General features: G+C 49.5%; 1 protein-coding gene across 1 annotated transcript in view; it reads right to left on the bottom strand.

Annotated features, from left to right (window-relative positions):
- atg13 (ATG13 autophagy related 13 homolog (S. cerevisiae)) overlaps positions 1–23,674 on the bottom strand; it is a 207,915-nt gene that overhangs the window by 129,408 nt on the left and 54,833 nt on the right. Inside the window, 1 exon segment of the mRNA XM_038807451.1 lies at positions 21,350–21,446. Within this exon segment, the coding sequence (XP_038663379.1) occupies positions 21,350–21,446 (97 nt within the window).

The raw sequence follows: 23,674 nt of genomic DNA, 5'->3' as shown, positions 1-23,674 counted from the left end.
TGTTTGTCTTCGTTTTATGTTTGTTTGTTTTCAGGATTGTAAATTGTTCAGCTGGAGGATGGACATCTTCTTTTCAGCTGAAAAGATTGTGACCACCTCACATACACGTTAGCTTGTCTGCCGAAACTTTTGAGAACTTCGGTTTGATTGGAGATCCTTTCCAAAGTTGTAAGGCCACACGCCAAATAGTTTATCTGCAGATATCTCTGAGAACTTCAGTGATGTCCTCAGTTGGAGCATCTTGGCTCCCTTGGTTTTTTAGGTGCCCCTCTATTCGGCGAATAGAGGCTGCAAGTCATGATGAACACATTCGTACCCGTTTTTTTTTCCAGGTTACTCAGGCAGTGGACAAACGGCACTGAGGACCCGCCCTGTCTGAGAACCAACCCTTGGTCAGCCAAGCTCGGGTATGGCACAGCACGCCCTACCCGGGGATCCCATCCAACTCGTACCCGTCGCGGCCCATACGCAACTCATTCGGAAGTTTGTTTCAAAGTTTGTTTTCATTTTAAGTTAGGTAGCCCTTCGGCCGCCATCCCACATGCTATTTACATCCGGGAACATTCGGATGGTAAATCAGCAAAGCCTGCGAGACGGCTCGCAGAAGGAAGGATTGTTAGGTGTATGCTGGTCTTTAAATTCGCTTTTTGAAAAAAAAATGAGGGGAGTCACAGGGTGTGACTTAGCCAGTCATTTTAAAAGGTCAATTGGGTTTTGAAAGACAGATGCACTAACAAGTAAAGGTCTTAAACTGTGTATTGACAGATACTGTGCTTGATCCCAAAGGTTTCAAAGGACGAGACAGAGGTCGAAGCCAGGATTGTCAATACCGGAGGAAGAAGGAAGAGAAAGAAGAAGAACAGCAAAATGATGGAAGCCCACCTACTGTTTCTAAATGTTATGTGTATATGTGTGGAAACAAGACACGTTTCCCCCACAACCCCCACCGTAAATGTTTCAATTACAGCAAACCCCCAGTGCTCAGCCCTGATCAGCGAGGTTCAGACCTGGTGCACTAAATTCATGACGTGGTACTCCATGTCCTATATAATCGAATCACTGTTGGTGATCGCGATCCTCATCATACTAGTACAGACCCTCAGGTTGAGGAAATGGAAGAGGAGAGCCTCTCGTTCCAGCACCTCACCCATCTATAGAGTTCAATCCCCCATCTTCGGATTCCACCAAACCCCTCAACCCCTCACTGATTACAACACTCTGTAAATAAAAAGTTCAGCCATGTATTATATTGTTCCATACTCGACTGCCGAGTTGGGAAGTGTGATGTTGTGGTGTGAATGGTTAAGGTTTTAGAGTGATGAAATGTTAAGTTAAGGTTAAGGTTAATAGTGATAGGTAGAGGTTCCCAGTTGTAGTAATGCATGTCCCTTTGAGATAGGGCCAAGTAGAAATGTTAGTTAAAATTTTTTCTCTTCTTCCCATAGTTTAAGATAGAGTAGAACAGGAACTGGCAAGAGGTCAGAACACAAGGAAGGCAACGTACATAGGTGATCCTTCACAATATTATGATTGTGAGGATCACAAGGAGGGAATGTAGCCATGCTGGCCACGCAAAATGGACACTGAGCCAAAGTAAAATGGAAGACAGAAGGAAAAGCCTGTTTAGTGAGAACAGACAGCCTGCTCTCAACTAATTAGCATTTTGCAAGCAGCAAACCAGTTTCTGGCCAGGTGCAAGATCTCCAAGCCAAAGGTGTTAATGGCAAAGCGCTTAGCATTCTGATGAGGCAGCCCAGATCCAGGCACGAACAATGGCAACATTTCCATCTCAATGTAACACTTAATTGGTTGCGCAGACAGGATGGCACCAGAGTAACAAATATCGAAACCACCCCCCCAACATCGAGGAAGGCCCTCGCATTGGAGGATTTCGAAGGTAACCGTTTGGAAACGCTCCAATCGGTACCGAAAGGTAGAGCCCGCCTAGAAGGGGGCAAGGACATTAGAGAGGGGTATAAAGGCAAATTCCCCACATAGCCCGGTCTGTTAAACCCGTGCTCCGGCCCTGATAGACATCTTGCATCCTGACTCCAGCCGTTGAGCACCAGCCGCCGAAACCGTAAGTTCAACGCTCGCTACGCGATCCAAGCCCACTAGACCCCCAGTACCAGAACGCTTGCTGAAGGCTGCAGTACAAGACCAGGACGAAGGCCTCGTTCTCTGACCTTGCCTGTTCCTGTTAGATAAGTATTCTGTTCACTTAAGTTTAGTTATAGCTTAGTCTCTTAGTGTGTGCATGAGTATTTATTATAACTGTATAATAAATATTGATCGTTTGAACCTTACTGATCGGTGTATCGTCTTTATTACTTTGAACTTGACCTTGGAATACTTGTGACGTTGTCTATACGGCAACTGGCGACTCCTAAAGCTGAATAAATACATAGAACAGAGCCTAGTAGTGTTAAGCACACGTCGAATACGGAGGCGTGTTAATACACTCCAATAAACGCGTTTTACAACCACAGTAAAACGTGCAACAGTATGTAGATTGTCCGACCAGAGGGGAGGCCATATTGGATTTAGTACTTGGTAATGAACCAGGGCAGGTGATAGATTTGTTAGTGGGGGAGCATTTTGGAGGTAGTGACCACAATTCTGTGACTTTCACTTTAGTAATGGAGAGGGATAGGTGCGAGCAACAGGGCAAGGTTTATAATTGGGGGAAGGGTAAATACAATGCTGTCAGACAAGAATTGAAGTGCAGAAGTTGGGAACATAGGCTGTCAGGGAAGGACACAAGTGAAATGTGGAACTTTTTCAAGGAACAGGTACTGCGTGTTTTTGATATGTATGTCCCTGTCAGGCAGGGAAGAGATGGTCGAGTGAGGGAACCATGGTTGACAAGAGAGGTTGAATGTCTTGTTAAGAGGAAGGAGACTTATGTAAGGCTGAAGAAACAAGATTCAGACAGGGCGCTGGAGGGATACAAGATAGCCAGGAGGGAACTGAAGAAAGGGATTAGGAGAGCTAAGAGAGGGCATGAAAAATCTTTGGCGGGTAGGATCAAGGAAAACCCCAAGGCCTTTTACACATATGTGAGAAATATGAGAATGACTAGAGCGAGGGTAGGTCCGATTAAGGACAGTAGCGGGAGATTGTGTATTGAGTCTGAAGAGATAGGAGAGGTCTTGAACAAGTATTTTTCTTCAGTATTTACTAACGAGAGGGGCCATATTGTTGGAGAGGACAGCGTGAAGCAGACTGATAAGCTTGAGGAGATACTTGTCAGGAAGGAAGATGTGTTGCGCGTTTTGAAAAACTTGAGGATAGACAAGTCCCCCGGGCCTGACGGGATATATCCAAGGATTCTATGGGAAGCAAGAAATGAAATTGTAGGGCCGTTGGCAATGATCTTTTCGTCCTCGCTGTCAACAGGGGTGGTACCAGAGGATTGGAGAGTGGCGAATGTCGTGCCCCTGTTCAAAAAAGGGAATAGGGATAACCCTGGGAATTACAGGCCAGTTAGTCTTACTTCGGTGGTAGGCAAAGTAATGGAAAGGGTACTGAGGGATAGGATTTCTGAGCATCTGGAAAGGCATTGCTTGATTAGGGCTAGTCAGCACGGATTTGTGAGGGGTAGGTCTTGCCTTACAAGTCTTATTGAATTCTTTGAGGAGGTGACCAAGCATGTGGATGAAGGTAAAGCAGTGGATGTAGTGTACATGGATTTTAGTAAGGCATTTGATAAGGTTCCCCATGGTAGGCTTATGCAGAAAGTAAGGAGGCATGGGATAGTGGGAAATTTGGCCAGTTGGATAACAAATTGGCTAACCGATAGAAGACAGAGTGGTGGTGGATGGCAAATATTCAGCCTGGAGCCCAGTTATCAGTGGCGTACCGCAGGGATCAGTTCTGGGTCCTCTGCTGTTTGTGATTTTCATTAACGACTTGGATGAGGGAGTTGAAGGGTGGGTCAGTAAATTTGCAGATGATACGAAGATTGGTGGAGTTGTGGATAGTGAGGAGGGCTGTTGTCGGCTTCAAAGAGACATAGATAGAATGCAGAGCTGGGCTGAGAAGTGGCAGATGGAGTTTAACCCTGACAAGTGAGGTTGTCCATTTTGGAAGGACAAATCTGAATGCGGAATACAGGGTTAATGGTAGGGTTCTTGGCAATGTGGAGGAGCAGAGAGATCTTGGGGTCTATGTTCATAGTTCTTTGAAAGTTGCCACTCAAGTGGATAGAGCTGTGAAGAAGGCCTATGGTGTGCTAGCGTTCATTAGCAGAGGGATTGAATTTAAGAGCCGTGAGGTGATGATGCAGCTGTACAAAACCTTGGTCAGGCCACATTTGGAGTACTGTGTGCAGTTCTGGTCACCTCATTTTAGGAAGGATGTGGAAGCTTTGGAAAAGGTGCAAAGGAGATTTACCAGGATGTTGCCTGGAATGGAGAGTAGGTCATACGAGGAAAGGTTGAGGGTGCTAGGCCTTTTCTCATTAGAACGGAGAAGGATGAGGGGCGACTTGATAGAGGTTTATAAGATGATCAGGGGAATAGATAGAGTAGACAGTCAGAGACTTTTTCCCCGGGTGGAACACACCATTACAAGGGGACATAAATTTAAGATAAATGATGGAAGATATAGAGGGGATGTCAGAGGTAGGTTCTTTACCCAGAGAGTAGTGGGGGCATGGAATGCACTGCCTGTGGTAGTAGTCGAGTCGGAAAAGTTAGGGACCTTCAAGCGGCTATTGGATAGGTACTTGGATTAGGGTAGAATAATGGAGTGTAGGTTAACTTCTTAAGGGCAGCACGGTAGCATTGTGGATAGCACAATTGCTTCACAGCTCCAGGGTCCCAAGTTCGATTTTGACTTGGGTCACTGTCTGTGTGGAGTCTGCACATCCTCCCCGTGACTGCGTGGGTTTCCTCCGGGTACTCCGGTTTCCTCCCACAGTCCAAAGATGTGCAGGTTGGGTGGATTGGCCATGAAAAATTGTCCAAAATTCTATGATTAACCTAGGACAAAAGTTCGGCGCAACATCGTGGGCCGAAGAGCCTGTTCTGTGCTGTATTTCTCTATCTCTAATATACTCCCTGTTAAATTCTAAAATCCATGTTTAGATTACGGTAATTGAGTGATGAACATATTGAAAGTGACAACCTGACTCTCCAGACAGTTGCGTGCCTGCAGCTCAACTTGCTGCAGTTTAATGTGGAAGTCGGCGAGTTAGAACCAGCTTCTTGAAACCCGTGTTGGTTAAAATTCATCCTGTAATTTCCAGATAATGAGTTTTGATATTGGATTATCCTTCATACATTATGCCAGAATGTTTTCACTTCCCAGAACGGGAGGAAAATTACATGTAGAAGTACTTCATTGACCAGGTATATTAACTGCTCAACATTGTGTTTTCAGTCTCACTGAATAATTATAGGTAAACAGTACAAGTACCCAGGTTGGGGAGAGAAAAATGTTATCTAATTGAGAATGGATTAGAATGAGGCAGAATCTGTTGCAAATGGTCAAATTAGTTTCGAACAAAACCCAGGAAAATTAAGTGTGAAATGCACTGGGGACCACCTCTCGGAAATAATCCTTTGGTCCCGGTAAGCAGAATAAAAACTGATCATACAAGACAAAAACAAAAGGACATCAAATAAAATGACTATTACTTTATAAAATTCTAAAATCACAGTTAACTGAAGGGTGATTATTCCTGATCTATGCCAACGTTGTTGATATTTCACCGACATACAAGTCTCCAAAGCAATCAATATTTGTATGCATCTCACATCCTGGAGCAATTTAACTGTCGGTGGTGTTACGACCTCAGTAGACACCAATAACATGTAAAAGGGAAGAGATCCAAAATCTCAGTTGACTGGAGGAACGAATCCATAAAATTCCATGGTTTAAAACAAAATAATTTTAACTTGATCCCCAAGGGAAAGAAACACACAACCACCCGAGTGTCACAGGCATAGCCTTCACTAAAAATGGCACATGTCTGCAGAACCTCCTCAACTCTGCTTATGACAGACTGGACGGCATTGGTGCACCAGTGTCAGCTTAAGCTTCAGCTATCAGAAACAGCTTCAGCAACTGTATATTTGCCTATTCTGGATTTAGCCTCAGTCTTCTTCAGCCTGCCTGTACTGCACCATTGGGATCAGCAACTATTACTGAACTTGCATTGCTTTGTGTTGTTTTATATGTTCAACAAGTTTTAATCTCCCCATTTAGTTTCCGATCTCAGTTTCAGTCCCCTTAGAAACCGGAAGGTTCAGTTTTCTTTCTCAATTAAGGTATGTCACAAAAGAAACAAGCTTTGAAACCATGGATTTCATCACAATGGAGATATGAAATGTTACCCTGGTGTTTCCAGTTCTGAATGATTATCCCAAGTGTAATTCTGAGAGATTCTAACAAAAATGGGCAAGCTCAAACATATTGTAAGACAATGAGAGGTGATATTTCATTTTGCACATGTGGAGAATATTTTTGAACTTGGTGGTGGACATTTGTTGCATGCTGGAACAAGACCTGCTGCCCACTGGGCCTGGTGGTTACACTTTATGAGCGGCTGTCAATGTCACCACCACAGTCAACTGCTTTGCCTCAATTTCTTCAGGGATCTGATGAAGATAATTTTAGAAATGCTATTTTGACATTTTTAATGGAATCTGCAACTATCAGACAGTGTATTCCAGATTATAAATTAACTGTGTAATCTTTTCCCCTGGTATCACCTCTTGGTTCTTCTGCCAGTTACCTTAAATCTGTCTACTTTGGCACAGACACATGTAATAGGAAAAAGTTGTTCTTTATTTACCCTGATCAAAACCCTTCATGATTCTGAACACCTCTACTAAGTCTTCTCTTAACTGTCTCTGCACAAGAACAACTACTCCAATTTCTTTAGTCTTGCCAAGTAATTGAAGTGTTTCATCTTGGTACCATTCCAGTAAATTTCCATTGCACCCTCTCGAATTAAGTCACACTTTTTGCATATATCTCGTCACGTGCCTGCCTATTTTGCTGATCGAGGTCCTCCTGAAGTATTTTGCTATTCTCCTCACAGATTACTATAATTCTGAGTATTGTATCATCCATCAACTTTGAAATTATGCCCTGTTAAAGAATCAATCCAATATTGTAGCAGGTCATAGATAAAAAGCCGAGAAGAGAATAGGTGCAACACTTCAGTCTTCCTTTTGATCCATGGAAGCTCTTTACTCCTCCCTATTTTCCTTAAGTGATTACAAACATACAAATTAGGAGCAGGAGTAGGCCACACAGTCCCTTGAGCCTGCTCCACCATTCAATAAGATCATGGTGGATCTAATGGTAACCTCCCACCTATCCTAATAACCTTTCACCCTCTTGTTTTGCAAGAATCTATCTACCTCAAAAATATTCAAAGGTTGCTTCCACGCCTTTTAAGGAATGGAATACCAATGACTCATATCCCTTGGGGAGAAAAATCTTCTGTCTTAAATGGACAACCCCTTATTTTTAACCAGTAAGCCCTCATTATAGATTCGCCCAGAAGAGAAAACACCCCGTTCACCAGCCCTCTCTCTCTCGACCTTGTCGCCAATCTGTCGTCACCTGCCCTCTCTCTCTCTTCCCCCCCCCTCGCTCGTGCTGCACTCCCTCCCTCTCTCTATCACACCGCCCTCCCTCCCTCTCTGTCTCTCTCGCACTGCCCTCTCCCCCTCGCACACACCGCCCACCCTCCCTCTCGTTCTCGTGCCACCCACCCTCCGACCCTTTCTCTTGCCGCCCGCCTGCCTTCCCTCTCTCTCTCTCGCCGCCCTCCTTCCCTCTCTCGCACCGCCCGCCCACACAAACACCCTGCTTGCCAAGGCCTTAGGATCTTAAAGGTTTCAATCAAATTGTCTCTTATTCATCTAAACTGCATGTCCACAACCCATCCATTCCTGGCATTAGTCTACCTACCACACCTGCTCTGATTGCTTCTAAGGCACTTATATCCTTCCTTATTTAAGGAGAACAATACTGTACACGTACTCCGGATCTGGTTTCACTAGCGTCCTGTACAACTGAAAGACAACCTTCCCACTTTGTACTCAATTTCCCTCACAAAAACAATAACCTTCTCGGATTTCTTGATTGCTTGCTCTACCTGCAAACTAGTTTAGTCCAAGCACTAGGACACCCAGATCGCTCTGCAATCTCTCACCATTTTGGTAAAATGCCTCTTTTTTTATTCTTTCTGCCAAAATGAACAATTTCACATTTTCCCACATCATTTGCCAGATCTTTCTCATTCATCTAACCTTTTTCTCTTTGTAGCCTCCTGATGTCCTTTCCACAATATACATTCCTATCTTTGTGTCATTAGCAATACTACCTATGATCCCTTCATCCAAGTCATTGATATAAATTGCAAAAAGTGGAGGCTCCTGTGGAACACCACTTGATCCTACCTGCCCTCTTTCCTGTAAGCTAGCCAATTTTCTTTCCATAACAATGTTACCCCCTACACTTTGAGTTTCTATTTTCCATAATAACCTTTGATGTGGCACCTTATCAAAAGTTTAATGTCCTTTTTCAAAAAATATTTTTATTCAACATTTTAACAACAAAATGCCCGAGATAGCGCCCCCCCCCAGCCAACTCAACAGAAACCAGGTCTCCTAAATGTAAAACAAACAAAACTCCATCTCTGGTGGAACCCCTCATCCGTCCCTCTTAGAGCAAATTTCACCTTCTCCAAATACAGGAACTCCAGTCGGTCCCTCAGCTATGCCGAGGTGGGGAGAAGCGAACTTCCACCCCAACAGAACCTACTTGCAAGCAATCAACGAGGCAAAGGCTAAAACGTCAAAAAAAAAAGGCTAAAACGTCTGCCCCCATACCCGCCTGGAACTCCGGCCGGTCTGACATCCCGAATATGGCCTCCAGGGGATCCGGCTCCAGTTCCATATGCAGAATCTCAGACATGGTGCTAAAAAACAACACCCAATACTTCCCCAATTTCAGGCAGGACCAGAGCATTTGGACATGATTGGCTGGGTCCCTCTCATACCGCTCACAAGTCCACCCCCTCAAACAGCCAGTTCATCCTTGCCTTGGTTAAGCGTGCTCTGTACACCACTTTTAACTGAATCAACCCCAGCCTCACATGAGGTCGAAGCATTGAGCCTTTGCAACACTTCGCACCACAATCATTCTTCCAGCTCCATCCCCAACTCTTCTTCCCACTTGGCCTTAATCCCTTCCATGGACTCTTTGTCCTCCATGATCCTGCAGTAGATCGCCAAACAATCCCACTCTCCAGGCCCCCTGCATAACTGAAGAGACTAGCCTATCCACCCCTCGAAAAAATGGTTTTGGCAAAAAGACCGGTAGACACTGGAACAAAAACCGTGGACATCCGATGGAGGCCATGGAGTGAGTGGTCCGACATTTGGCAGCTCCTGCTCAAGGCAGCTCTTCAGACCTTTTCCACGCTTGTTGGGTGGATGTTTCGCTGATAAAAGGTGTAAGGGTAACCGAAGAAAGTTAAATTCCACTGGTGGGGCTGGTGAATAGATCCACGGACCAAGTGGGTCGGGACAAAGAGAGCAGTTGGAGCAGGAGAACCTTCGCGCGCCAGAGGTCAAGATGATGGAGGGTAAAGGGCCAGCCCTGCCTGTCCACTGGTCAACGGAGTAGTTGGTGGACTTCTTAAATGGTGGACTTCTTAAATGAGAAGTTCAGTCGGCAGAGGAAGGAGGCTCAGGAAGACTTAGCCAAGGCAGTGGAACCATTAAAATTGATCATGTGGAGCAGAGGCTGGAGCCACAAGGCCAAGCCATTCGGAAATTAGAGGAGACAGTGGGGGAGCACAAGGAACAGCTTACCTTATGGGCAGCTGAAATAGGAATGATGAGGGAGACCCAGAAGCAGTTAAAGGAGAAGGTGGAGGGCCTGGAGGATCGCTCCCGGAGACAAAATCTAAGAATCGTGGGGATGCCAGAGTCATCGAGGGAGTGGATGCTAGCTCATATGTGGCCAATAAGCTGGAGACATTGATGGGGGAGGGGTGGGCCTTTGACTGGCCACTGAAGGTCGACCGACCGGTAAGGGCGCTGATGACGAAGCTGCAGGCGAACAAGCCGCCGAGGGCAATAGTGGTGTGTGTTCACCGATTCCTGGATAATGAGATGGACGAGGCAGACGAGGAAGTGCACCTGGGAATGCAATGAGTTTCAGGTGAACCAGGACCTGGGCGCAGATCTGGCGAAGAGGAGGGTTGGGTTTAATTGGGTGAAGGCTGCCCTCTTCAGGGTGAAGTTCAGGATATTGTACCCAGCCCGCCTCTGGGTGACTTTTAACTGCTGAGAACATTATTTTGGGACACCAGAAGAGGCGATGGAATTTTTAAAGAGACAATGGACTGGCAGGAGGAGGACGTTGAACTGTGGAGAAGGTGTGAGGAGATGTTTGCTTTTTCTGTCTTTTTTGTTTGTTGCCTGTTGGAAAACGTCTCTCCTTTAAAATATTTTGTTGGTGGTGGGATGTTTGGGGAGCATCAAGGGTGAGTGCACCTTTTTTCTTGTTTCATTGTTGTTCGTGTTATAGAGGTATGCGAGCAGGGGGGAGGAGAATCAGTGGTGGTCGGAGATTCGGGAGCCTTGGGCAGGGGCTGCAACGCTGGCTGGACGGGCTAGTTAACAGGTGCGCAATGGGGAGTGGCCAGGTGGTTAGTGCAGTAGAGGGGGATTGTTGTTGTTTTGTTGGAGGGGGGTGCTGCTGACAAAGATGTGGTTGCTGTGGCACAGCATGAAAAGGAGTGGTGACAGTGGGCATCCGAGGGTGGGCATGGAGGGTCGCGTGACACGGGCCATGGCTGGCCCAAGAATGGATATGTTTGATTGGCAGGGGAGGGGGGGGCAGGGTGTCCAATGACTAGGTTGATCACACGGATTGAGAGAGGCTGAATCGGCCAGTCTCGTCCTCACTCTCTCATCATTCACACCTCCCAGATCCATTGAAACCTGACCAGGTTCCAACGACCACGGCCCCTACCTCCACCTCGCCTCAGTTCACTTGCCAACAATACGTTTAATAGCACGGCGGCCATTGTCAGAGCCCCCTCCCCCACCTCGAAAACAAAATCACACCAACCCCCCACACCCCTCACTCTTCCAAACGCCCCATACTCTATGTCCTAACAAAACCCTCAACAATCCTGAGTCCATACCATCCTGACCCAAACCCCCATTACATCAAAAACAGATTTAACCATAATGCCCATACAAGAAAAAAAAAACACAACAAAAGCAAAACAGCGAAAAACTCAGTCAATAAACGTGATAAGTCCAAATTCAGTGTGGTCCCAGAACTCCTGCCTTCACAAATGCTTCCACCACCATCTCAAAATAATAGTCTCTGCTATAGTGCGTGACCCGCAGCTTCGCTGGGTAGACCACACTAAACCGAGAGTTGCACTTGTACAGCGCCGCCTTGGCCCACCCACTTCCTTGCCAGCTCCATTGTCAAGTCCTGGTATATGCGTACATCCTTGCCTTCCCACTCCACCTCGCACTTCTGTTCGCTCATCTTAGCATTTTTTCATTCAACTGGAAATTATGGAAACAGACGGTTACCGCCCTCAGTGGTTCGTTCGTCCTCGGTTTTGGTCAGAGCAACCGGTGGGCCCTGTCCAATTCGTACTGCGAAGGGTTCTCCCCCTCCCCCATCAACTTCACTAGCATATCGACAAAGTATTCTGTAGGTGCCTTCCACCCCTTCAGGCACACCCACGATCCTCAGGTTGTGCCTTTCTGACCTGTTCTCCAGGTCTTTTTTTTCCTTAAATAAATTTAGAGTACCCAATTTATTTTCCAATTAAGGGAATTTAGCCTGGCCAATTCACCTAGACTGCATATCTTTGGGTTGCGGGGGTGAGACCCACTCTCTGCAACCCGTCATTTATCGAGCTGAACTGGTCACTATGCCATGACAAGGCCTCCTCCATTCCTTTCATTTTCTCCCCCTCTACTGAAGTTCTCACCAACTCCTCTCTCACCGGGGCAAGGGTGTTACCCACCCACATTTTAAGTATAGCAATCATCACCGTCTGATGTTTTTCGAAATGCTTCAAAGATAACCACTCAAATTCTCGAGCCATCACCTCATCTTCTCCACCGCGATGGGCGCGGCCCACCCAATGGGCTCTCTTCCGCCATCTTTCCTCCTCCTGCACCCCCTCACCACGCTCGGCAGGGGATTTCGCTCACTGCCTTCTTCCCTCATTCTTCTTTCTGGTTTTTGACATTCTATAAATGCCCCTAACCGTCCCACAATTTCTCACGGACAAATCTGGGCTTAAAGGGCCAAAACTAGCTTAAAGGGCCAATAAAGGACTGCTCTGGCAGGAGCCACCAAACCTGAGCATCCAGAAGTCCCTATTTGGTGCCCTTTAAAACAACTGAATTGATTATGCATCCAAGACCCACTGTAGTGAATTCTGTGTTCATACATTGTGTGAAGAGGTTTTGCTGGATTCTTCAGCTATTTAGTTCTAATAAGGTCCCCCATTTCTGATTCCTTCGAGAAAAAGAAAAGTTATTCACGATTTGCCCTCTCAATTCCTATCATTATTTAACCACCCCAATCAGACAATCTCTTAACCTCTTCATCTTCAGAGAAGACAACCCATTTACTCAGTCTCTCATCATAACTCAGTCAATCTCTCTCAGGCATTAATCTGGTTAATGCTCATTCCTCCAAATCTGTTTCTCTACCAACAGCACTTGAGTGAAATTTAATTCAGCAAGAACAACAATGAATTAACCTGACAGCAAATAAAACTGCAAACCTTTCTGTCAGTACAACTTACTCATTGAAAAGAGAAATGCTTCTAACCGATATCCAAAATCCAACTTTATGGCCAAAAGATTACAAAATTATACAGATTTTAAAATTCACATGCACACTTCTATATATCCTCAAAAATGGCAAAGTATCAGGATCTGACAGAAAACCAGCAAGTTTATCCCAAGAATCACAGCCTGATTTTCCCTCCAGATCTTCTAATAAAGGAATTTTGCACGGGATCTGTGTGGGCGCATGGGACTCCGAGGGTTAGAAGAGTGTTCCTGGAACGTGGCAGGGATGGGGGGGGGCTGGCGTTGCCCAACCTCTGTGGGTACTACTGGGCTGCCAACGGAGCGATGGTGCGTAAGTGGGTAATGGACGAGGAAGGGGCAGCATGGAAGAGGATGGAGGCGGCGTCTTGTGTGGGCACGAGTTTGGAGGCGCTAGTAACGGCGCCGTTGCCGCTCCCTCCAACGAGATATACCACGAGCCCGGTGGTGGCGGCTACCCTCAAAATTTGGGGGCAATGGAGACGGCACAGGGGAGAAATGGGGGGCTCGATGGAGGCCCCGATACGGGGGAACCATCGGTTTGTCCCAGGGAGCATTGATGGCAGATTTCTGGGCTGGCACAGGGCAGGGGTTAGGAGGTTGAGGGACCGGTTAGTGGAGGGGAGGTTCGCGAGCTTGGGGGAGTTAGAGGGGAAGTTTGGGCTCCCCCCGGGGAACATGTTTCGGTACATGCAGGTTAGGGCATTTGCCAGGCGGTAGATGGAGGGGTTCCCCTTGTTGCCCCCACGTGGGGTACGGGACAGGGTGCTCTCGGGGGTGTGGGTTGGAGGAGGGAGGATTTCGGACATATACCGGGTAATGCAGGAGGTAGACGAGGCCTCGGTGGAGGAACTGAAGGGTAAATGGGAAGAGGAGCTGGGTGAGGAGATTGAGGAGGGGACGTGGGCGGATGCCCTGGAGAGAGTGAATTCCTCCTCTTCCTGTGCGAGGCTTAGCCTCATACAGTTCAAGGTGCTGCATAGGGCCCACATGACTGGGACGAGGATGAGTAGGTTTTTCGGGGGCGAGGACAGGTGTGCTAGGTGCTCGGGGAGCCCAGTGAACCAGGCCCATATGTTTTGGGCGTGCCCAGCGTTGGTGGAGTTTTGGAAGGGGGTAGCAAGGACGGTGTCGAGGGTGGTGGGATCCAGGGTCGAGCCAGGCTGGGGACTCGCAATTTTTGGGGTGGCAGTGGAGCCGGGAGTGCAGGAGGCGATAGAGGCCGGTGTTCTGGCCTTTGCGTCCCTAGTAGCCCGGCGGAGGATCTTGCTCCAATGGAAGGATGCGAGGCCCCCAAGCGTGGAGGACTGGATCAATGATATGGCGGGGTTCATTAAATTGGAGAGGGTGAAATTTGCCCCGAGAGGATCAGTACAAGCGTTTTTCAGGCAGTGGCAGCCTTTCCTGGACTTCCTGGTGGAATGGTAGGGAAATAGGCCGATAGCAGCAGCAACCCGGGGGGGAAGGAAAGGGGGAAGGAAAGGAAAGGGGGAAGGAAAGGAAAGGGGGAAGGAAAGGAAAGGGGGAAGGAAAGGAAAGGGGGAAGGGGAGGGGAGGGGGGAGGAGGGAGGGGGAAGGAAAGGGGGGGAGGAGGGAGGGGGAAGGAAAGGGGGGGAGGAGGGAGGGGGAAGGAAAGGGGGGGGAGGAGGGAGGGGGAAGGAAAGGGGGGGAGGAGGGAGGGGGAAGGAAAGGGGGGGGAGGGAGGGGGAAGGAAAGGGGGGGAGGGAGGGGAAGGAAAGGGGGGGGGAGGGAGGGGGAAGGAAAGGGGGGGGAGGGAGGGGGAGGAGGGAGGGGGAAGGAAAGGGGAAGGAAAGGGGGGGAGGGAGGGGGAAGGAAAGGGGGGGGGGGAGGGGGAAGGAAAGGGGGGGAGGGAGGGGGAAGGAAAGGGGGGGGAGGGAGGGGGAAGGAAAGGGGGGGAGGGAGGGGGAAGGAAAGGGGGGGGAGGGAGGGGGAAGGAAAGGGGGGAGGGAGGGGAGGAAGGGGGGAGGAGGGGGAAGGAAAGGGGGGGGAGGGGGGGGGGAGGAAAGGGGGGGGAGGGAGGGGGAAGGAAAGGGGGGGAGGGAGGGGGAAGGAAAGGGGGGGGGAGGGAGGGGGAAGGAAAGGGGGGGGAAGGAGGGGGAAGGAAAGGGGGGGAGGGAGGGGGAAGGAAAGGGGGGGGAGGGAGGGGGAAGGAAAGGGGGGGAGGGAGGGGGAAGGAAAGGGGGGGAGGGAGGGGGAAGGAAAGGGGGGGAGGAGGGGGAAGGAAAGGGGGGGGAGGGAGGGGGAAGGAAAGGGGGAGGTGGGGGGGGAAGGAAAGGGGGGGAGGGAGGGGGAAGGAAAGGGGGGGGGGGGGGGGGGAAGGAAAGGGGGGGGAGGGAGGGGGAAGGAAAGGGGGGGAGGGAGGGGGAAGGAAAGGGGGGGGAGGGAGGGGGAAGGAAAGGGGGGGGGAGGGAGGGGGAAGGAAAGGGGGGGGGGGAGGGGGAAGGAAAGGGGGGGGAGGGAGGGGGAAGGAAAGGGGGGGAGGGAGGGGGAAGGAAAGGGGGGGAGGGAGGGGGAAGGAAAGGGGGGGGAGGGAGGGGGAAGGAAAGGGGGGGGGAGGGAGGGGGAAGGAAAGGGGGGGGAGGGAGGGGGAAAGCGGGGGAGGGAGGGGGAAAGCGGGGGAGGGAGGGGGAAAGCGGGGGAGGGAGGGGGAAAGCGGGGGAGGGAGGGGGAAAGCGGGGGAGGGAGGGGGAAAGCGGGGGAGGGAGGGGGAAAGGGGGGGGGAGGGAGGGGGAAGGAAAGGGGGGGAGGGAGGGGAAGGAAAGGGGGGGGAGGGAGGGGGGAAGGAAAGGGGGGGGAGGGAGGGGGAAGGAAAGGGGGGGGAGGGAGGGGGAAGGAAAGGGGGGGAGGGAGGGGGAAGGAAAGGGGGGGGAGGGAGGGGGAAGGAAAGGGGGGGGAGGGAGGGGGAAGGAAAGGGGGGGAGGGAGGGGGAAGGAAAGGGGGGGAGGGAGGGGGAAGGAAAGGGGGGGAGGGAGGGGGAAGGAAAGGGGGGAGGGAGGGGGAAGGAAAGGGGGGGAGGGAGGGGGGAGGGAGGGGGAAGGAAAGGGGGGAGGGAGGGGGAAGGAAAGGGGGGAGGGAGGGGGAAGGAAAGGGGGGAGGGAGGGGGAAGGAAAGGGGGGGAGGGGGAAGGAAAGGGGGGAGGGAGGGGGAGGGAGGGGAAGGAAAGGGGGGAGGGAGGGGAAGGAAAGGGGGGAGGGAGGGGAAGGAAAGGGGGGGGGAGGGGAAGGAAAGGGGGGGAGGGGAAGGAAAGGGGGGGGGAAGGAAAAATAAAAATAAAGGAATTTTGCGCTGTGACTCTGGAAAGGCTGATAGAGCCGACAAGCCCGACTCCACAGAGATTGGGCCGCCATTTTTACAAGGCACCCCGATCTTCATGTCAAAATGAAGGCAGAAAGAGATAGACAGAGAAGGCTTGGGTTGAAGCTGCAGTGAGAGACAGCATTGTGGAGGACGGGGCCTCTGGTTTGTCGACCAGTCAACGGGGTTGATGCAAGTTATTCAGGAAGGCTTTTCTAAGCAGAAACGGGACTGCTTGGACCTGATAAAAGAGTCGATTGAGTGGCTGGAGCTTAGATTGGACGCCCAAGATCGGCGATCCAGAAGGTGGAGAAGGCGCTGGCTGAGCAGGAGGAACATAAAACTGCGGTGGAGTGAGAGGTGGGGACGCTGAGAGACCAGCAGAAGAAGCTCCTGGAGGAGGTGGAGGACCTAGAGAATAGGTCCCGCCGGCAGAACATGAGAATCATTGGGCTCCCGGAGGGGTCCTAAGGAGCGGACGTTGGACCATACATTGCAGATATGTTTGAGAAGCTGCTGGGGATGGGGCTTTCTCCCGACCCTTGGAGGTGGACAGGGCTCACAGAGCACATGCGAGGAAGCTGCGAACGGGAGACCCCCCCCCCCCCCCCCAGGGCAATGGTGGTGAGATTCCATAGGTACTTGGATAAGGAGCGCATTCTACAGTGGGCCAAACAGACAGGGAGCTGTAAGTGGGACAATAATATCCTGCGGGTCTACCAAGACCTGAGTGTAGAGGTGGCCAGGAGAAGAGCAGGCTTCAACCAGATTAGGTCGATACTTTTAAAGAAAAAGTGAAGTTCGGACTGTTGTATCCGGCCCGTCTCTGGGTCACGTACGAGGAACAGCACTTTTATTTTGAGTCGCCTGAGGACGCACTGGACTTCATGAAAATGAACGGACTGGTGGTGGACTGAGAACTTTTGAACTTTGCTGCAATATTCATGTTTTTTTTCTTTTTGTTTCTCTGTTCTTTAAAAAAAAAGTTTCTCGTTTTTCTTTTTGTGGAAGTTGTTTGTAATGCCTTCTGTATTGATTTGGGACCAGTGGCAGAGCTGAGTGAGCTTAAGATTGTCATTTGCACTGTTCGAGGTGTGCTTTTTAGATTTTGGTGTTTTTCTGTCGGGCAATTGTGTGGGGATTGTTTGATGTTGGAGTATGTCTGTATGAGCGGTGGGGTGGGGGGTGAACAATAGGTGGGAGACTATCCGGCACCAAGGATGGGGGTCACCAAACTAGCTGGGCAGGAGAGCTCATGGAAGCACAGGGGGAGGTGTGCATATGTTCGGTTTATCAAAGGAGTTGGGTTGCAGAGTGTTGATACTGGGAGGGAAAATGTTCTGCTGACGAGGGAGGGACTTGGGCCAAGGGACAGAGAGGAGGTTGGGGGTGGAGGCTGCCTGGGGGCGGGCCGGTGGAGGTGCGGAACATGGGCTGGAGGCAGGCCCAAAAAGGGGGATGGCTGATTGACGAAAGGGGGGGGGCAATGAGCCCCCCAACTAGGCTGATCACCTGGAATGTTTGAGGGTTAAATGAGCCGGTCAAGAGGGGACGTGAGTTCGCACATCTTATGGGACTGAAGGCGGACGTGGTAATGTTGCAGGAGATGCATCTTAGAGTAACTGACCAGATTAGATTGAGGAAAGGCTGTGTCAGTCAGGTCTTTCATTCGGGACTGGATTCAAAGACTAGAGGGGGTCCATGGAGATTTGGGCAGCCGAGGGTGAAGGAGTTCTTCCTCTACTCACACGTGCATAAAGTGTTCTCCCGGATCGATTTTTTCATTTTGAGCAGGGCCTTACTGGCAGGGGTGGTGGACACGGGGTACTCGGCAATCATAATCTCAGACCATGCTCTGCACTGGGTTGACCTGCAGGTTAGTAAAGACAGTAACCAGCGCCCGCACTGGAGGTTGGATGTGGGACTTTTGGCTGACGAAGGGGTGTGCGAGCGGCTGAGGAAATGTATTCAGAATTACCTGCAGGTCAACGACACGGGGGAAATTTCAGCAGCGATGGTCTGGGAAGCACTGAAGGCGGTGGTCAGAGGGGAGCTGATCTCGATACGGGCCCATAGGGAGAAGGTGGACAGGGCAGAGATGGACCGACTGGTAAAGGAGATATTACAGATCGATAGGAGGTATGCGGAGACCCCAGAGGCAGGGCTTTTAAGGGAACGACGGAGACTGCAGGCGGAGTTCGGCTTGATACCACAGGGAGGGAGTGGAGCAGCTGAGAAAGGCGAGGGGGGCGATCTATGAGTATGGAGAAAAGGCCAGCAGAATGCTTGCACAGCAGCTTAGAAAGAGGGAGGCAGCCAGGGAGATGGGGAAATTAAAGGACGGAGATGGGAAGCTGGTTGGAGATTCAGCAGGGGTGAATAAGGCATTTAGGGATTTTTACAGTAGGCTACATAGGTCGGTACCCCCTATGGGGCCGAAGGGGATGAGGCACTTCATGGGGGGGGCTGAATTTCCCAAAGGTGGACGGGAAGAGATAGTGGAGGGTTTGAAGGCCATGCAGGCGGGTAAAGCCCCGGGGCCGGACGGGTACCCAGTGGAGTTTTTTGAAAAGTTCTCTGGGATATTGGGGCCGGTGTTGTTGAGGATGTTCAATGAGGCAAGGGAAAGAGGGGTGCTGTCCCCGACGATGTCATAGGCCACGATTTCGCTGATTCTGAAGCGGGACAAGAATCCGGAGCTGTGTGGGTCCTACAGGCCGATCTCCCTGTTGAATGGGCATGCCAAACTGCTGGCCAAAATTTTGTCCTCCAAGATTGAGAATTGTGTTCCGGACGTTATTGGGGAGGACCAGACGGGGTTTGTTAAGGGTAAGCAGTTGGTAGCCAATGTAAGAAGGTTGTTAAATGTGATCATGATGCCCCCGGAAGGTAGGGAGGTGGAGGTAGTGATCGCAATGGATGCAGAAAAGGCTTTTGATCGGGTAGAATGGGATTGTCTGTGGGAGGTGCTGGGATGGTTCGGATTTGGGCGGGGCTTTATTGACTGGGTCAGGTTGCTGTATCAGGCTCCTGTGGCAAGTGTACGGACAAATAGGAAACATCGGACTATTTTAGACTGCACTGGGGGACGAGACAGGGATGCCCCCTCTTCCCACTGCGCTAGCTATAGAGCCGTTGGCAATTGTTCTGAGAGCCTAAAGGGGCTGGTCTGAGTGGGGTGGAGCACAAAGTCTCGCTCTATGCAGACGACCTGCTTCTGTATGTATCGGACCCATTAGAGGGGATGGAAGAAATCATGTGGATTCTAGGGGAATTTGGCAGGTTTTCGGGCATAAGGTAAATATGGGGAAAAGCGAGATGATGGCGGTCCGAGCAAGGGGACAGGAGAGGTGATTGGGGGAGCTGCCATTTAGATTAGTAGATGGAAGCTTTAGGTACCTAGGCATTCAAGTGGCGCGGGAATGGGACCGGCTGCATAAATTAAATCTGGCCCAATCTAGTCGACCTTGGAGATGGGACGCGCTCTCGTTGTCATTAGCTGGAAGGGTGCAGACCGTGAAAGTGACGGTCCTCCTGAGATTCCTGTTCGTGTTTCAATGTCTCCCCATCTTTATTCTGTGGTCTATTTTTAAACGGGTCAACAAAGTGATCTCTGGCTTTGTTTGGGCGAGCAAGAACCCACGGATAAGGAAGGTAATGCTTGAGAGGAGTCGGGGAGAGGGCGGGCTGGCGCTGGCAAATTTTAGTAACTATTACTGGGCGGCGAATATAGCCATGATCAGGAAGTGGGTGGTGGGGGAAGAGGTCAGCATGGGAGTGTACGGAGGCGGCTTTATGCAAAGACACCAGTTTGGGGGCATTGGTAACTGCGCCTCTGCCGTTCCCATCGGCACGGTACTCCACCAGCCACATGGTGGTGGCAGCCCTGAGAGCTGGGGGCAATGGAGGAGACATGTGGGAGCAGAGGGAGCATCAGTCTGGTCCCTAATCTGTAATAATCACAGTTTGCCCAGGGAAGTATGGATGGGGGGGTTCCGGATATGACGGAGAGCAGGGATTGAGAGGATGGGAGATATGTTTATAGAGGGGAGCTTTTCAAGTATGAGGGCGCTGGAGGAGAAGTTTGGATTGGAGAGGAGAAACAAATTCAGGTATCTGCAGGTGCGGGACTTCCTACGTAAACAGTTGTCAACCTTCCCGCTCCAACCGCTACGGGGGATTCAGGAAAGGGTAGTTTCCAGAGGGTGGGTAGGAGAAGGGAGTGTCTCGGACATTTACAAAGAACTTATGGGGGTCAGAGGAGACGCAGACCGAGGAGCTGAAGTCCAAGTGGGAGGAGGAGCTGGGAGGAGAGGTAGAGGATGGTCTATGGGCGAACGTGTTGAGTAGAAAGGGAAAATGCTGGAAAATCTCAGCAAGTCTGGCAGCATCTGTCAGGAGAAACAAGAGCTAACGTTTCGAGTCCGATGACTCTTTGTCAAAGCAGCTTTGACAAAGAGTCATCGGACTCGAAACGTTAGCTCTTTTCTCTCCCTACAGATGCTGCCAGACTTGCTGAGGTTTTCCAGCATTTTCCCTTTCGTTTCAGATTCCAGCATCCGCGGTAATTTGCTTTTAGCGCATTGAGTAGAGTGAACACGTCCGCAACATGTGCCAGGTTCAGCCTGATACAATGTAAGGTTGTTCACCGGGCTCACATGACAGTGGCCCGGATGAGCAGATTCTTTGGGATGGAAGACAGGTGTGCAAAATGTGTGGGAGGACCAGCAAACCATGTCCACATGTTCTGGACATGTCCGAAGCTTAGGGGATTTTGGCAGGGGTTTGCAGATGTCATGTCCACGGTTTTAAAGGGTGGCGCTGAGTCCAGAGGCGGCGATTTTCGGGGTGTCGGAAGACCTGGGAATCCAGGAGGAGAAAGACGTTCTGACCTTTGCTTCCCTGGTAGCCCAGAGACGGATCCTATTAGCTTGGAGGGACTTAAAGCCCCCAAAGTCAGAGACCTGGCTATCAGACATGGCTTGCTTTCTCCTTGAGAGGGTCACTGTTAGAGTTCGCCCGGAGGTGGCAACCGTTCGTCGACTCCTTCGCGGAAATTTAATCGTCAGCAGAATCCACCCCACAAAATTTAGAAATTATGAAACCACATTCAAATAGATTTAGCCTAACCATACTCACTGCAGCTCTGCCAGTAGAAAACTAAAGTACCCACACTTTACCTGCCAGACATGAAAGCCAGGTTAGTTCGGTATGCACATGACAGCGTGATAGTGCCGACAGGGGTTCCAACCATTCCAACCCGTACCGTCTGAAAACCTGAGAAACGGAAAAGGTCTCAAGATTAATGCCACATTACTATTCAAGGTTGGTCAGTACTAGTGTACTTCGAGCTCTAACAGTTTTTAGATAGGGCAGGGAAAGGAAAGAACAAAAGTGAAAGTCTTTGATAGAGTGGAAGGCAGGAGAGATTAAATGGTCAAAGGGTTGCTGCTGCACGGTAAAAATATGGCAATGGAGCAAGAAACAAAAGTAGTGTCTGGAGGTGGTCTAAATGTGAAAAGAATATTAATCACTAAAAGCAAAACAAAATGGAGGCACAGATTATGATTTGAAAATGTTGAACTCAATGCCAACTGCAGAAACTGCAAATTACCTCATTGAAAGATGAGGTGTTGTTGAACTTCAATTGAATAGTGTCAGGGGTCAAGGACAGAAAGGTCAGAGTGGGAGTGAAGTGGAGAATTAAAATGACATTTGAAACTGAATTAAAATCAAGGTGACTGGAAACATGGGACTCCATCTGCAGACTGAATGGAGGTATTCCACTTAAGTGGTCATTCAGCCTACGTTTGGTCTCCCCAAAGTAGAGATGACCCCACCCTGAGCAGCAAAAGCTTTATGCTAAATTGAAAGTACAAATAAAGCACTGAGTGCGTTTGAACGGTGAGAATGGCGATGGTGTTGAGCCTATTGCCCTTGCATGGGATAATCCGGGAAGAGGACAAACTGTGTTGGATGTTGCTATTTGGCACTCTATTCATTGGAATACTTGCTACAATTATTTGTTTATGTATTGTGAACCGGTGTCAATTTCAGAAACTTTGAAGATATAAAATATAATAATTAAGTGCAGAAATGTGATAAATCAAAGCATGGCAGCACAGTGGTTAGCACTGCTGCTTCACAGCGTCAGGGGCCCGGGCTCGATTCCCGGCTTGGGTCACTCTGAGGAGTCTGCATGTTCTCCCCGTGTCTACGTGGGTTTCCTCTGGTTTCTTCCCACAAGTCCCAAAAGACGTGCTGTTAGGTGAATTGGACATTCTGAATTCTCCCTCAGTGCACCTGAACAGGCGCTGTAGTGTAGCGACTAGGGAATTTTCACAGTAACTTGATTGCCGTATTAATGTAACTTCATTGCCGTGTTAATGTAAGCCTATTTGTGACACTAATAAAGATTATTATAGTGAGGCAATGCTAATAAAAGAGTAGCTCCGTTGGATGGAATACTTTGCTCAAATGGATAACCATTAGTTTCCAAGCAGATCCTGTATTTCAGCTTTCGCCAGCTAAGCAAAGAAAGTTTAAGAAAGTATCAAAGCACAACCTTAACATTTGTAGCAAAGACCATCAGGAGATGTTGCCATTACATTTTGCTTTCCCCCCATTTGGACCTCTCCTGGACAAATTTTGTGTTTCTTTATTTGTCCTAAAACCAATCCTCTTGTGCAGCAGTATCATCCCAGTTGTCATTTAATCTCTCCTGCTTGATACTCTTATTACAGACCGCCCCTTTTGATCTTCCACCAGACCTGCCCTTCTTCCGTACTTGCTTAAATAAATAAAAATTTCCATGTAGAATGAAAGGTAATTGACCTCAACCAATAACTCTTTCTCTACACAGATTCTTCCTGACTGACTGAATATTTCCAGAATTCTTTGTTTCTATTTCAATTTCTAGCATTGGTAATTTTGTCTTCTGTATTACTGGCCAGCAAAAATTACGTGTAGTGATCCTCCTCCACTGTAGCCACCTGGGGTGGCCACGTCCCGATTCCAAAATGGATGCCCGCAAAGAGTGCAGGGAAAATTGGACAGCACTAGGGAAAACAAGCAGGTGCAAGGTTTCCTGTGTATTAAGATTTACAGAACCCAGCCAGAACTGAAACCAATAGCCATTAACATATTAATGAGCTATCTCCGGAGACAAAAAGGAAACATTGAAACAATCGAGACCAGGACAGACTCCCCGGCGCCAGGGGGAGCTAAAACAAAGGCAGGCCAATGGCCACATAGATTAGGGAACAACTCCGGTATTGGAGAAAATCAATAGGAACGATTGGGACATGGTCCAAATAATTGGGACCAAGTCCAGGGTCCGCCCAGAAGGGCGCGAAGCCCCTGGGGACTATAAAGCAGAGTCCCCAAATTCAGTTCGCTCTCTCGGCCTTGGCTCTCAGCGAGGAGAGACCTGCCTAGCAGCTGCACCAACCAAGTAAGTCTAAGGTCAACGCACGCTACGAGATAGACGCTCCTAGCTACTATTC

Source organism: Scyliorhinus canicula, chromosome 9, assembly GCF_902713615.1.
Source record: "Scyliorhinus canicula chromosome 9, sScyCan1.1, whole genome shotgun sequence".
NCBI classification, from domain to species: domain Eukaryota; kingdom Metazoa; phylum Chordata; class Chondrichthyes; order Carcharhiniformes; family Scyliorhinidae; genus Scyliorhinus; species Scyliorhinus canicula.
The sequence above is the reverse complement of the archived record's forward strand: the minus strand, read 5'-3'. Positions and strand labels throughout refer to the sequence as shown.